Here is a 14,160-nt window from a genome sequence, read left to right on the forward strand (position 1 = left end):
CGGCATTGAAGACATGAGCGCTCACTCTAAACATAATTTTGGCAGTGGATAGGAGTCTCTGGCTTGTGGGTGCAGGTTGAAACTCAGCCTGCGTAAAGTGTCTTTTGTTTTAGGATTAGGTCAAACTACCCCCTAGGTCCTATGTTAAATCGTTTCAGCTGATCAAGCAGGTGAATAGTTTAATGTAATCCTAATTTTGCTGGTTTCAATTTTCTAGGAATATTGTTGAGCGTTTTTGGAGTTGCCTAGCGCAATAGAGAAAGTTATCCTTAGCTCGTGTTTTTGGGGATATGAAAGGAACTTATTTTTTAAATCACTGATATTGAAGTGAAATTGTTGGTAATAGTTATGTCTGACCAGTTGCTCTCTAATGAGCGGTATTTACCCCTCTCCAGGCGGTTGTGTTACGCATCTGGTCACTTTTTGAACGACCTTTGCGCGTCATTATGGTTTACCTACCTATTGGTCTACTATCATTCGGTGCTTGGGTTCAAGAGCACATATGCAGGTGTGTTGCTGCTTATAGGTCAAATAGCGGATGGCGTCTCCACGCCCGTTGTCGGTATCGAGTCGGACCGAACAGCTGGATGTGGAGCATATGGCAAAAGAAAAACATGGCATTTAGTCGGTAAGTATGACTTCAATAATGATAATTTGACCCATTTGATTAGCCTGGCTGAACTAAAGTTAAATAACAATTGAGGGGTTACCCAGTAACACTATTGGGTGAGTGCACCTGTGCCATAAAGATCCATACCATTTGGCAGAGGCCATAATTCTATACTTGCATGCAGGTAGGCTAGGTTACACTCTCCATCTGTCGAAAAGCTCTTGAACACATGAGAATAAGAGAACAGTTCCAACAAAAGTTTGAGACAGTAGGCAGATTTCAATTGACCCACGTTTATTAGACAAAAGAAAAGTTCGCAATAACAAAACAAATAATTGCGAGATGTGTAGGCCTAATGGAAACCGCAGAGAGGATACGTTTTCTAAAGATCGACAATATTTGTAACTGTTAGACGGGTGTATTTTAATTTGGTCGAACTTTATTGCGACAAATGATGATGGAAACGGGTGTTTTTCGAATAAATGATTGTCGAATACTTTTGAAGGTACACGGGTGCACGTGATGTCATCACGTAACTATAACCTCCAATCCACATTTAATTCTAAACGCCTACTGCTTGCAAAATATTTTTTTTAAACTATCAAAATTATGTTTCTTTGCAGGACAAGGATTTTCCTGACTTTCAAGAATTCCTGAATTGCTTGGCCTTGCTTTTCAGTTTGGCTGGCAAGTTTCACCATGCAATTATTTCAGATCTACAGGAGTGCAAGTGTCTCCAAGACACGGACCCTGGCGATATGTATATGGAAAATATTAGTAAATTATTGCATTCTAACCATGTTGGCTTTCGCGGCCTACCTGAAACATGAAACAGATCGGTGGGAGGCATACAGTCTGTCGCCAATTTATTAATGCGCAATTTGTTTAAATGGGTAATAGAAACAATTCAACCACTTCATTTTTATTGGACACTAGGTTTTTGGAAATGATGCAGGGAATTGTTGCATCTATTTTCTATGCGAACTTTATAAATGTAGATAAAGAAATCACTGGGCAAGTTAATGAAAATATAGCTACTGTTGGGATCATCTCACTACTGCCACCAACGTAGTATTTGAGGGGGAACAGGCAGGGCGGGGCTTGGACTTGAACCAGCAACTCTCTGTGAGTGCTCCTCAAGGAGCAAGGACAGAGTTGTACCACAGTACCTAATAAGGGTGCCCAGCTTTAGGTTTTGAAATGTCCCACACATTGGACCATTATTAATGTAATTATGAAATAATCCCAGTAAGCCTACATATAGGGCGGCAGTAACTGAAATGTCGCTGGTTCGAATCCCTGAGCAGACTAGATGAAACATCTGTTGATGTGCTCTTGAGCAAGGAACTTAACCCTAATTGCTTGTGTAAGTCACTCTGGATAAGAGCGTCTGCTAAATGTAAAAAAAAAAAAATCATAATGTACAGGATTATACTGTATTATAGAATCCGTCAATTAACTAATAATCGTATAATATCTAGACCAGCTGATTAAACATCATTACAACAGGCTCATGAGACAAGGGTTTCTTTGTCCTGTGGCCTGTCCACATTTCTCTGTATTGATAGTTCCATGCATGACTAACTCTCATAGGCTGGATAGTTTGTTTACCCTGACCTCATCCCTCATATCCCTCCACCCTTACAGGCACTATCAGTGTACTTATCTCCTTTCCCTTCATCTTTAACCCGTGTCTGGGATGTGGTGACAACACTCCACAGTGGGTGGGGCTCACCTATTTCACCCCCTTCATCATCATCTTCCAGTTTGGCTGGGCCGCTACCCAGATCTCCCACCTGTCACTCATCCCAGAGCTGGTGTCCAGTGAGCATGCCAAGGTGGAGCTCACTGCCTACAGGTGAGCAGAATAGGCTACTTTAGCAGGAGGTAAACAGCAAGCTAGTGAGGTGATTCTTAACTCCCTAAATAAAAACATGTATGAGGAAATCAGTTGAAAGTGAAAAAAACAAGGTACTGTACCACAGGAGGCTGCTGAGGGGAGAATGTCTCATAATAATGTCCAGAATGCTGCAAATGGAATGCCATCAAACTCCTGCAAACCATGTGTTTGATACCATTCCACTCATTCCACTTCAGTCATTACCACGAGCCCGTTCTCCCCAATTAAGGTGCTACCTTACCTCCTGTATTACATAGTCTAATTACAGTTACAGTGGGGGAAAAAAGTATTTAGTCAGCCACCAATTGTGCAAGTTCTCCCACTTAAAAAGATGAGAGAGGCCTGTAATTTTCATCATAAGTACACGTCAACCATGACAGATAAATTGAGAATTTATTTTCTCCAGAAAATCACATTGTAGGATTTTTAATGAATTTATTTGCAAATTATGGTGGAAAATAAGTATTTGGTCACCTACAAACAAGCAAGATTTCTGGCTCTCACAGACCTGTAACTTCTTCTTTAAGAGGCTCCTCTGTCCTCCACTCGTTACCTGTATTAATGGCACCTGTTTGAACTTGTTATCAGTATAAAAGACACCTGTCCACAACCTCAAACAGTCACACTCCAAACTCCACTATGGCCAAGACCAAAGAGCTGTCAAAGGACACCAGAAACAAAATTGATTGTAGACCTGCACCAGGCTGGGAAGACTGAATCTGCAATAGGTAAGCAGCTTGGTTTGAAGAAATCAACTGTGGGAGCAATTATTAGGAAATGGAAGACATACAAGACCACTGATAATCTCCCTTGATCTGGGGCTCCACGCAAGATCTCACCCCGTGGGGTCAAAATGATCACAAGAACGGTGAGCAAAAATCCCAGAACCACACGGGGGAACCTAGTGAATGACCTGCAGAGAGCTGGGACCAAAGTAACAAAGCCTACCATCAGTAACACACTACGCCGCCAGGGACTCAAATCCTGCAGTGCCAGACGTGTCCCCCTGCTTAAGCCAGTACATGTCCAGGCCCGTCTGAAGTTTGCTAGAGTGCATTTGGATGATCCAGAAGAGGATTGGGAGAATGTCATATGGTCAGATGAAACCAAAATATAACTTTTTGGTAAAAACTCAACTCGCCGTGTTTGGAGGACAAAGAATGCTGAGTTGCATCCAAAGAACACCATACCTACTGTGAAGCATGGGGGTGGAAACATCATATTTAGTCAGCCACCAATTGTGCAAGTTCTCCCACTTAAAAAGATGAGAGAGGCCTGTACTTTTCATCATAGGTACACGTCAACTATGACAGACAAAATGAGGAAAGAAAATCCAGAAAATCACATTGTAGGATTTTTAATGAATTTATTTGCAAATTATGGTGGAAAATAAGTATTTGGTCAATAACAAAAGTTTCTCAATACTTTGTTATATACCCTTTGTTGGCAATGACACAGGTCAAACGTTTTCTGTAAGTCTTCACAAGGTTTTCACACACTGTTGCTGGTATTTTGGCCCATTCTTCCATGCAGATCTCCTCTAGAGCAGTGATGTTTTGGGGCTGTCGCTGGGCAACACGGACTTTCGACTCCCTCCAAAGATTTTCTATGGGGTTGAGATCTGGAGACTGGCTAGGCCACTCCAGGACCTTGAAATGCTTCTTACGAAGCCACTCCTTCGTTGCCCGGGCGGTGTGTTTGGGATCATTGTCATGCTGAAAGACCCAGCCACGTTTCATCTTCAATGCCCTTGCTGATGGAAGGAGGTTTTCACTCAATCTCACGATACATGGCCCCATTCATTCTTTCCTTTACACGGATCAGTCGTCCTGGTCCCTTTGCAGAAAAACAGCCCCAAAGCATGATGTTTCCACCCCCATGCTTCACAGTAGTTATGGTGTTATTTGGATGCAACTCAGCATTCTTTGTCCTCCAAACACGACGAGTTGAGTTTTTACCAAAAAGTTCTATTTTGGTTTCATCTGACCATATGATATTTTCCCAATCCTCTTCTGGATCATCCAAATGCACTCTAGCAAACTTCAGACGGGCCTGGACATGTACTGGCTTAAGCAGGGGGACACGTCTGGCACTGCAGGATTTGAGTCCCTGGCGGCGTAGTGTGTTACTGATGGTAGGCTTTGTTACTTTGGTCCCAGCTCTCTGCAGGTCATTCACTAGGTCCCCCCGTGTGGTTCTGGGATTTTTGCTCACCGTTCTTGTGATCATTTTGACCCCACGGGGTGAGATCTTGCGTGGAGCCCCAGATCAAGGGAGATTATCAGTGGTCTTGTATGTCTTCCATTTCCTAATAATTGCTCCCACAGTTGATTTCTTCAAACCAAGCTGCTTACCTATTGCTGATTCAGTCTTCCCAGCCTGGTGCAGGACTACAATTTTGTTTCTGGTGTCCTTTGACAGCTCTTTGGTCTTGGCCATAGTGGAGTTTGGAGTGTGACTGTTTGAGGTTGTAGACAGGTGTCTTTTATACTGATAACAAGTTCAAACAGGTGCCATTAATACAGGTAACGAGTGGAGGACAGAGGTGCCTCTTAAAGAAGAAGTTACAGGTCTGTGAGAGCCAGAAATCTTGCTTGTTTGTAGGTGAGCAAATACTTATTTTCCACCATAATTTGCAAATAAATTCATAAAAAATCCTACAATGGGATTTTCTGGATTTTGTTCTTCTCAATTTGTCTGTCATAGTTGACGTGTACCTATGATGAAAATTACAGGCCTCTCTCATCTTTTTAAGTGGGAGAACTTGCACAATTGGTGGCTGACTAAATACTTTTTTCCCCCACTGTATTTGTGATATCTTCTGATGTAGTTTTACAACCTTGTACCATCTCTCTCACTGTGTAGGTATGCGTTCACGGTGGTGGCCAATATTACAGTGTATGCTGTGGCCTGGTTACTCTTTCACTTCCAGTCCCAGCAGACTGGAGATCCCTCTGTCACTGACAGCTTGGGCATTGTTGACATCCCCATATTCAGGGTAAGAGCTGCCCTTCCTGACCTCACTGTTTTACAAATGGTACTCTGGTACAATGCAGTTGAAATGGGAAGTCCAATTAGTCCTCAAGCACACATGGGTGTTCAGATTGTTGTTACAGTCATGATGGCTGAATGTAGTATTTGTACCAGTCTTTTTAACAAACATTCTACTCTTTGTCACTCCTGTCATTTTCCAAAGACAGGAGTGGCAAGGTGAAAAATGTTAGCTAAAAAGACTGGTACCCAGGCTACCCACTGGGCACACACTGGTTGAATCAACGTTGTTTCCACGTCATTTCAATGAAATTACATTGAACCAACGTGGAATAGACGTTGAATTGACGTCTGTGCCCAATGGGTAGGCTGACCTCGATTGTAATCCTGGATATTACTTTATCCAGTACTCTACCGATTGGGACATTTTCAAAGATGAAAACGCCAACCTTCACGATTTACACAGACAGGGTCACATTTTACATCAGTGTTTGTGAGGAAAACTGCATTCCAACCATCACTTTTGTCAAATTCAACAACGACAAACCCTGGTTCATGCTGAACTCCAAGTCCTGCACTTAGCCAAAGAGGTGGCACATAGGAGTAACAACAAAGACAACTATAGAACTGCTAAACAGCTGCTCAACAAGGGGATTAAAGTGGCAAAAAGTTGTTTCAAGGAGCGCCACCAACGACTGCTCGTCTGTCTGGAAGGGTCTCTGGCAGATCACAAACTACAAACGGGTTCTACTGTCGTTTTGAAACACAAAGTGCCCTCAGCCATCAATAGATCTTGCCCCTCAGTTGACAACACCCTCAGCCATCATGACTATACCCCCCCTCCGGCCACAGACATGTGACTAACAGAAATTGAATAATGTGTCCCTGAACAAAGGGGGGGTCAAAATAAAAAGTAACAGTCAGTATCTGGTGTGGCCACCAGCTGCATTAAGTACTGCAGTGCATCTCCTCCTCATGGACTGCACCAGATTTGCCGGTTCTTGCTGTGAGATGTTACCCCACTCTTCCACCAAGGCACCTGCAAGTTCCCTGACATTTCTGGGGGGAATGGCCCTAGCCCTCACCCTCCAATCCAACAGGTCCCAGATGTGCTCAATGGGATTGAGATCCGGGCTCTTCGCTGGCCATGGCAGAACACTGACATTCCTGTCTTGCAGGAAATCACGCACAGAACGAGCAGTATGGCTGGTGTCATTGTCATGCTGGAGGGTCATGTCAGGATGAGCCTGCATGAAGGGTACCACATGAGGGAGGAGGATGTCTTCCCTGTAACACACAGCGTTGAGATTGCCTGCAATGACAACAAGCTCAGTCCGATGATGCTGTGACACACTGCCTCAGACCATGACGGACCCTCCACCTCCAAATCGATCCTGCTCCAGAATACAGGCCTCGGTGTAACGCTCATTCCTTCGACGATAAACGCAAATCCAACCATCACCCCTGGTGAGACAAAACCGTGACTTGTCAGTGAAGAGCACTTTTTGCCAGTCCTTTCTGGTCCAGCGACGGTGGGTTTGTGCCCGTTGTTGCCGGTGATGTCTGGTGAGGACCTGCCTTACAACAGGCCTACAAGCCCTCAGTCCAGCCTCTCTCAGCCTATTGCGGACAGTCTGAGCACTGACGGAGGGATTGTGGTGTAACTCGGGCAGTTGTTGTTGCCATCCTGTACCTGTCCTGCAGGTGTGATGTTCGGATGTACCGATCCTGCGAGGACAATCAGCTGTCCGTCTTGTCTCCCTGTAGCGCTGTCTTAGGCGTCTCACAGTACGGACATTGCAATTTATTGCCCTGGCCACATCTGCAGTCCTCATGCCTCCTTGCAGCATGCCTAAGGCACGTTCACGCAGATGAGCAGGGACCCTGGGCATCTTTCTTTTGGTGTTTTTCAGAGTCAGTAGAAAGGCCTCTTTAGTGTCCTAAGTTTTCATAACTGTGACCTTAACTGCCTACCGTCTGTAAGCTGTTAGTGTCTTAACGACCGTTCCACAGGTGCATGTTCATTAATTGTTTATGGTTCATTGAACAAGCATGGGAAACAGTGTTTAAACACTTTACAATGAAGATCTGTGAAGTTATTTTGATTTTTATTAATTATCTTTGAATGACAGGGTCCTGAAAAGGGGACGTTTCTTTTTTGCTGAGTTTACAGTTGAAGTCTGAAGTTTACATACACCTTAGCCAAATACATTTAAACTCAGTTTTTAGGTCAGTTAGGATCACCACTTTATTTTAAGAATGTGAAATGTCAGAGTAATAGTAGAGAGAATGATTTATTTCATCACATTCCCAGTGGGTCAGAAGTTTACATACACTCAATTAGTATTTGGTACCATTGCCTTTGTATTTGGTAGCATTGTTTAACTTGGGTCAAACGTTTTGTGTAGCTTTCTACAAGCTTCCCACAATAAGTTGGGTGAATTTTGTCCCATTCCTCCTAACAGAGCTGGTGTAACTGAGTCAGGTTTGTAGGCCTCCTTGCTCGCACACGCTTTTTCAGTTCTGCCCACAAATGTTCTATAGGATTGAGGTCAGGGCTTTGTGATGGCCACTCCAATACCTTGACTTTGTTGTCCTTAAGCCATTTTGCCACAACTTTGGAAGCATGCTTGGGGTCATTGTCCATTTGGAAGACCCATTTGCGACCAAGCTTTAACTTCCTGACTGATGTCTTGAGATGTTGCTTCAATATATCCACATAATTTTCCTTCCTCATGATACCATCTATTTTGTGAAGTGCACAAGTCCCTCCTGCAGGAAAGCACCCCCACAGCATGATGCTGCCACCCCCGTGCTTCACGATTGGGATGGTGATCTTCGGCTTGCAAGGATCCCCCTTTTTCCTCCAAACATAACGATGGTCATTATGGCCAAACAGTTCTATTTTTGTTTCATCAGACCAGAGGACATTTCTCCAAAAAGTACGATCTTTGTCCCCATGTGCAGTTGCAAACTGTAGTTTGGCTTTTTTATGGCGTTTTTGGAGCAGTGGCTTCTTCTTTGCTGAGCGGCCTTTCAGGTTATGTCGATATAGGACTTGTCTTACTGTGGATATAGATACTTTTGTACCTGTTTCCTCCAGCATCTTCACAAGGTCCTTTGCTGTTGTTCTGGGATTGATTTGCACATTTCACACCAAAGTACGTTCATCTCTAGGAGACAGAACGTGTCTCCTTCCTGGCTGATTTCTTTTGATTTTCCCATGATGTCAAGCAAAGAGGCACTGCGTTTGAAGTTAGGCCTTGAAATGCATCCACAGGTAGACCTCCAATTGACTCAAATGATGTCAATTAGCCTATCAGAAGCTTCTAAAGCCATGACATATTTTTCTGGAATTTTCCAAGCTGTGTGAAGGCACAGTCAACTTCTGACCTACTGGAATTGTGATACAGTGAATCTGTCTGTAAACAATTGTTGGAAAAATTACTTGTGTCATGCACAAAGTAGATGTCCTAACCGACTTGCCAAAACTATAGTTTGTTAACACGAAATTTGTGGAGTGGTTGAAAAACAAGTTTTAATGACTCCAACCTAAGTGTATGTAAACTTCCGACTTCAACTGTATATACATATGTGTGTGTGTTTATTTATATATATATATATGTGTGTGTGTGTGTGTGTGTGTGTGTCTGTGTGTGTGTGTGTAAATATATATATATATACACACACTACTGTTCAAAAGTTTGGGGTCACTTAGAAATGTCCTTGTTTTCGAAAGAAAAGCAATTTTTTTGTACATTTAAAAGAACATCAAATTGATCAGAAATACAGTGTAGACATTGTTAATGTTGGAAATGGCTATTGTAGCTGGAAATGGCAGATTTTTTATGGAATATCTACATAGGCGTACAGAGGCCCATTTATCAGCAACCATCAGTCCTGTGTTCCAATGGCACGTTGTGTTTGCTAATCCAAGTTTATCATTTTAAAAGGCTAATTGATTATTAAACCCTTTTGCAATTATGTAAGCACAGCTGAAAACTGTTGCGCTGATTAAAGAAGCAATAAAACTGGCCTTCTTGAGACTAGTTGAGTATCTGGAGCATCAGCAATTGTGGGTTCGATTACAGGCTCAAAATGGCCAGAAACAAAGAACTTTCTTCTGAAACTCGTCAGTCTATTCCTGTTCTGAGAAATGAAGGCTTTTCCATGCGAGAAATTGCCAAGAAACTGAAGATCTAGTACAACGCTGTGTAGTACTCCCTTCACAGAACAGCGGAAACTGGCTCTAACCAGAATAGAAAGAGGAGTGGGAGGCCCCGGTGCACAACTGAGCTAGAGGACAAATACATTAGTGTCTAGTTTGAGAAACAGATGCCTCACAGGTCCTCAACTGGCAGCTTCATTAAATAGTACCCGCAAAACACCAGTCTCAACGTCAACAGTGAATAGGCGACTCCGGGATGTGACCTTCTGTATATTGTTTCCCTCTGTCTGTGTCTCTCTCTCTCTTTTGTCTTTCTGTCTCTCTCTCTCGCTCTCCTCTCCTCCTGTCTCCTGCCATCAGGACCTGTCCCTCATTGTGCTGGGGATCGGGGCAGTGTTTTCTTTCGTCTTCCACCTGGGCACCCGAGAAAGGGCTCCTCACAGGGAAGAGCCAGGCTCGCAGAACGACGAGAGTCAACCCCTGATCTCCCTAAATCCCCATAATGCCATACCCCAATCTCTCCTCCAATGGAAACATTGGTTGAAGGAGCCTTCATTTTACCAGGTCTCTCTCTAATCTGAGTGTGTATAATATAAATTACCTTTAGGTCTCGTGGAGGTGTATTTGAAACTGTAAACCTGCTTCTTTTGGTCCAGGTTGCTTTTCTGTACATGTGCACCAGGTTGATAGTCAACTTGTCCCAGACCTACATCTCCATGTATCTCATCAACTCCTTATTGCTACCAAAGGTATGGCTACATCCATAGAATAAATTATAATGGTGCCATTTATAACTGTTCCTCAGAATCCTTTGTGCTTGTGAAACTTGCTGACTGTGTAGTAATGTTGGGCTCATTTCCTTCTCCTTTTCCAGAACTTCATCGCCACCATTCCTTTAGTGATGTATGTCAGTGGGTTTGTGTGTTCTCTGGTCATGAAGCCAATCAGCAAGCTTGTAGGCATTAGTGTGAGTTCTTTTGTCTGTGGTTTTTAAACTGTCCGAAAAATCTTATAAAAAGCCCCAGTATTAAGTTTCTTGCATACACATTTTTTTATTTTGTAATTTCCCCTCTCCTTAGATGACCTATTTGCTAGGCCTTGTACTGATCCTGGGGTTTTCCTCCTGGGTGTTGGTGGGCATGAACATAGGGAGGCTGATCTATGGAGCTGCTGTACTGCTGGGTGCAGGCTCTGCCACCATCCTGGTCATGTCACTCTCCATGACGGCCAAACTGATTGGAGAACAGACGGTAGGAACACCCTGTATGTTTTAGATAGATTTTCCTCCACTGTTGTCATGACGTTTCTCACCATGACCATGTCAAAGGAATTAACTGTGACCTTGTTCGGTAGCAAAGTGGGGCCTTTGTGTACGGGGCGATGAGCTTCACAGATAAGGTGGCCAATGGCATTGGTGTCATCATAATCCAGAGTTTGCATCCCTGCATGTGAGTATGGACCAGACTGGGATCTGTTCTTCTAACTATCACTTATTTAGGGCAACCAGGGTACAGCTTTGAGTAACTGTGTCGCTCTTGGTTGTATACAGTTCACAAGACAGCTGTCCAGACAGTGTGTGGTTCTATCGTGATGTCATGGTGATTGTGACTGGGGGTGTGGCCTTAGCAGCAGCAATTTCCCTATGCACCCTTCTTATCTGGCCTATTAGGATCCGACAACGTAAGTGTCCAAATCAGTTGTTGGTCATGTTCCGCTGCTCAGACATTGCTGAAGCATGCCAGATCTAATGCCTGGATGGGTATTTCACCTATCAAGGAACCGCATCATATTTTATAGCAACCTGGTGACGGCGGCACAGTTGATGACGTGGCACGCAACCATTGGTTGATGCGTGCAACATCTGAGCAGGGGAACGTGGCCGTTATCTGTGAGTGTGTGTGTGCAGTATCTGGTTATTGGGTTGTGAGAGTATCATCTTGGCGGAGGGTATGGTGGTGGTGGTGTTGTAACTTACTGCTCTGTATTCCAGTCTCACAGGAAAATCAGTTAAACGGTGGGAGATCTGCTCTATAGACAGGTGAAGTTTTTTGGTGATCAAATTATTTTTGACAGGTGAAGGGTTAAAACCAGTCCGCATGCAGCTTGAAGGTATTTAGATAATATGCTTAGCTCTTTATTCTTGTAAGCTTGCGCTACTAATTCCAGAAATATTTTGACTTGGAATTTGTATTTGCTAATTACAAAGAAGGTCTTTGCCAAACTTTTTTTTACGCCATAAGATAAAGCCACGCCTCCATCTAGTGGAAGAATTATGAACTACACCTCAGTTTGATATGGGCCTTGCACACAACAGCACTCAAACATGGGCACACTGGTTGAAAATATCCTACTATAATGGACTAGCTATGTATTTCCGTTTCCATTGTTCTCTCCTCATAGGTTTCCTCAGTACTTCTGTCCAGATGGAGGCAGAAGACAGAGAATGAGACACAGCAGTCAACTGAAGATCAGAGATTCATTACACTGATTAATCTGTGGGGAAAACAGTGTGCCTGTTCACAGGACAAAGACCAGGAGACTTTCAGTATACCCATTGGAGATGCAACAGGAACTTTACAGCAAGACTTTAACACCCCCATATCTATCTATACCTTTTCATAAGAGATTTAGATGTAATGCATTTATGAGGAATTTATGGAATTTATGGGGAGAAATCAATAAATGGGTACAATATTCTACTTTATAATAATACTGCATACTGTAGGCCTACTTACACAGACATGTCAATGTTTTACACTTAAAAGGGAGTCACTTCTTTCTCCCTGGCTTTTTTAAGGGGAAAATGTTTCTTCCATAGGTGTTATGAAATAATACACAATAACAGGGTGTGTGTGTGTGTGTGTTGTCTATTGTCTCCATTATTTCCTTCAGATTTTCATTGTACAGATTTTGAAATTATATCAGTCATGCAGAAATGTAAACTGGTTTTGGATGATTATTTTCTGATTTAAATTGTTAAAATGTCTTGTTGCCTTTAAGATTTTGAGAGCTTTTGGACAAGTTTGCCTGATGCATGGTTGACGAAATGACCACAATGCCTAGTTTCTGATGAAAATGCAGATGAGTTATCTCATAGGAATAAACATTTACATCTCACTCACATCTTCACTGAGAGAGATGAGACAATTCATCATCAGTACAGTTGCATACTATTTTCCACAGGTGGGCTCCCTGGGTAGCAATCGCAATTGACCACATTGCAGGTTGGATTTATGTGGTTGTTACGGTTGAATTTAATGTTGTGAGTTCCACATTGTAACCATTTGGTGAGTACAGTCAGTTGAGTCCAAAGGTTGTTATGAAATATAATCAAGAGAAACAAAGAGAGAAAAGGTCCTTTCATTATTGTCTGTGAGATGGGCTTGTTGCTCAGCCTACAGCCGTCTAACTGATTTCCCAAAGCGCTGTTTAGAGATGCGGTCTTGGGTCATTTGGAGGGTGGGCGTCATCACTGCTTGTTAGTTGAACCACTAATTGGAGTCTGTGCTGGCAATTGGTGGGAGGCGGGAGCGGTAGTAAACTGAGTGATCCCCTCAGGGGCTATAGATTTGGAACAGTGTTGTCAAAGGCTTGTTCAGGACTGACACCCTTCCTTCTCTGTTTTCATATTTGTCCATATGACAAAGTTATTATTTAGATAACATTTTCGTTGTCCCATTGAAATGTTATACTGTATATCAAGATATTCTACACCACCAGTTGCTTCATCAGTAGTTTTTTCAGTAGTTTTTTTTGGAAAATGAACCACCTCCTACCAAGAAGGCACATATCACACAGTCATTTACTTGTCAACTGTAGACCTACTTGTCAACTACAGCTATCATGCTTCCTTCAGGAGGAATATTTAATCAGTGGATAAATCCCATTAAATCTGAGCTCTTTCTCATTAATGTGTCAGATTGACCATAAACCACCCCTCACACACCATCTAATTAGTGTGCAAAACACACAGATACATACCTCCAATGGAGTTCGAGGGAGTCAGAAGAACAAACAGATTTTGTTCAGTGTTAACTGATGAATGTAAACAGCAGAAATTCCCCCAATGTGTTGTCTGCGATATAACTATAAGTGCTTGGTGAGCAATTGTATAAATAAGGAGGCTTGACTTTAGGATAGCAGCATGTTAGAAATTGAATTAGGCCAACCCATCTATTCTTGATCATAAGAACTACTGGTGTCCATTGTTCCATTGTCAATACTATGTCCCTTTTGTGCTCTGTGGCCCCTCGAAGCTATCAAATTCTCTCAAACATATGTAATTATAGCCAACGTATCGGTGCCTGAAGATATTTCATGGCTTAAAACAGCAACTTGACATTTACATTAGTTCTTGTGTCCCAACATAACTGTGGCAAGTCATGACAGCTGCTTGAGTTCGGCTCTTGGATCTGTGACATACTGACCTATTCCTGTGTGATTGCCCTGCTGCTTTGAGTTGAGTAACTTGAGTTGAATTTGTTTTGCAAT

At 42.8% G+C, this 14,160-nt stretch overlaps 1 protein-coding gene across 1 annotated transcript; it reads left to right on the top strand.

The window, feature by feature from the left end:
* Window positions 1-32: 32 nt before the first annotated feature.
* LOC311131571 (major facilitator superfamily domain-containing protein 12-like) lies at window positions 33-12,561 on the top strand. Its single transcript, XM_084164628.1, has 11 exons — window positions 33-628; window positions 2,258-2,468; window positions 5,376-5,508; window positions 10,030-10,233; window positions 10,326-10,418; window positions 10,544-10,636; window positions 10,749-10,919; window positions 11,023-11,117; window positions 11,219-11,349; window positions 11,660-11,707; window positions 12,070-12,561. Exons 1-10 carry the CDS (start codon window positions 349-351, stop codon window positions 11,701-11,703), a joined length of 1,455 nt encoding a protein of 484 aa, XP_084020754.1. The 5' UTR covers window positions 33-348; the 3' UTR covers window positions 11,704-11,707; window positions 12,070-12,561.
* Window positions 12,562-14,160: the final 1,599 nt, after the last annotated feature.

This window comes from Coregonus lavaretus (assembly GCF_964263955.1).
Source record: "Coregonus lavaretus genome assembly, chromosome: 6".
Lineage (NCBI taxonomy): Eukaryota > Metazoa > Chordata > Actinopteri > Salmoniformes > Salmonidae > Coregonus > Coregonus lavaretus.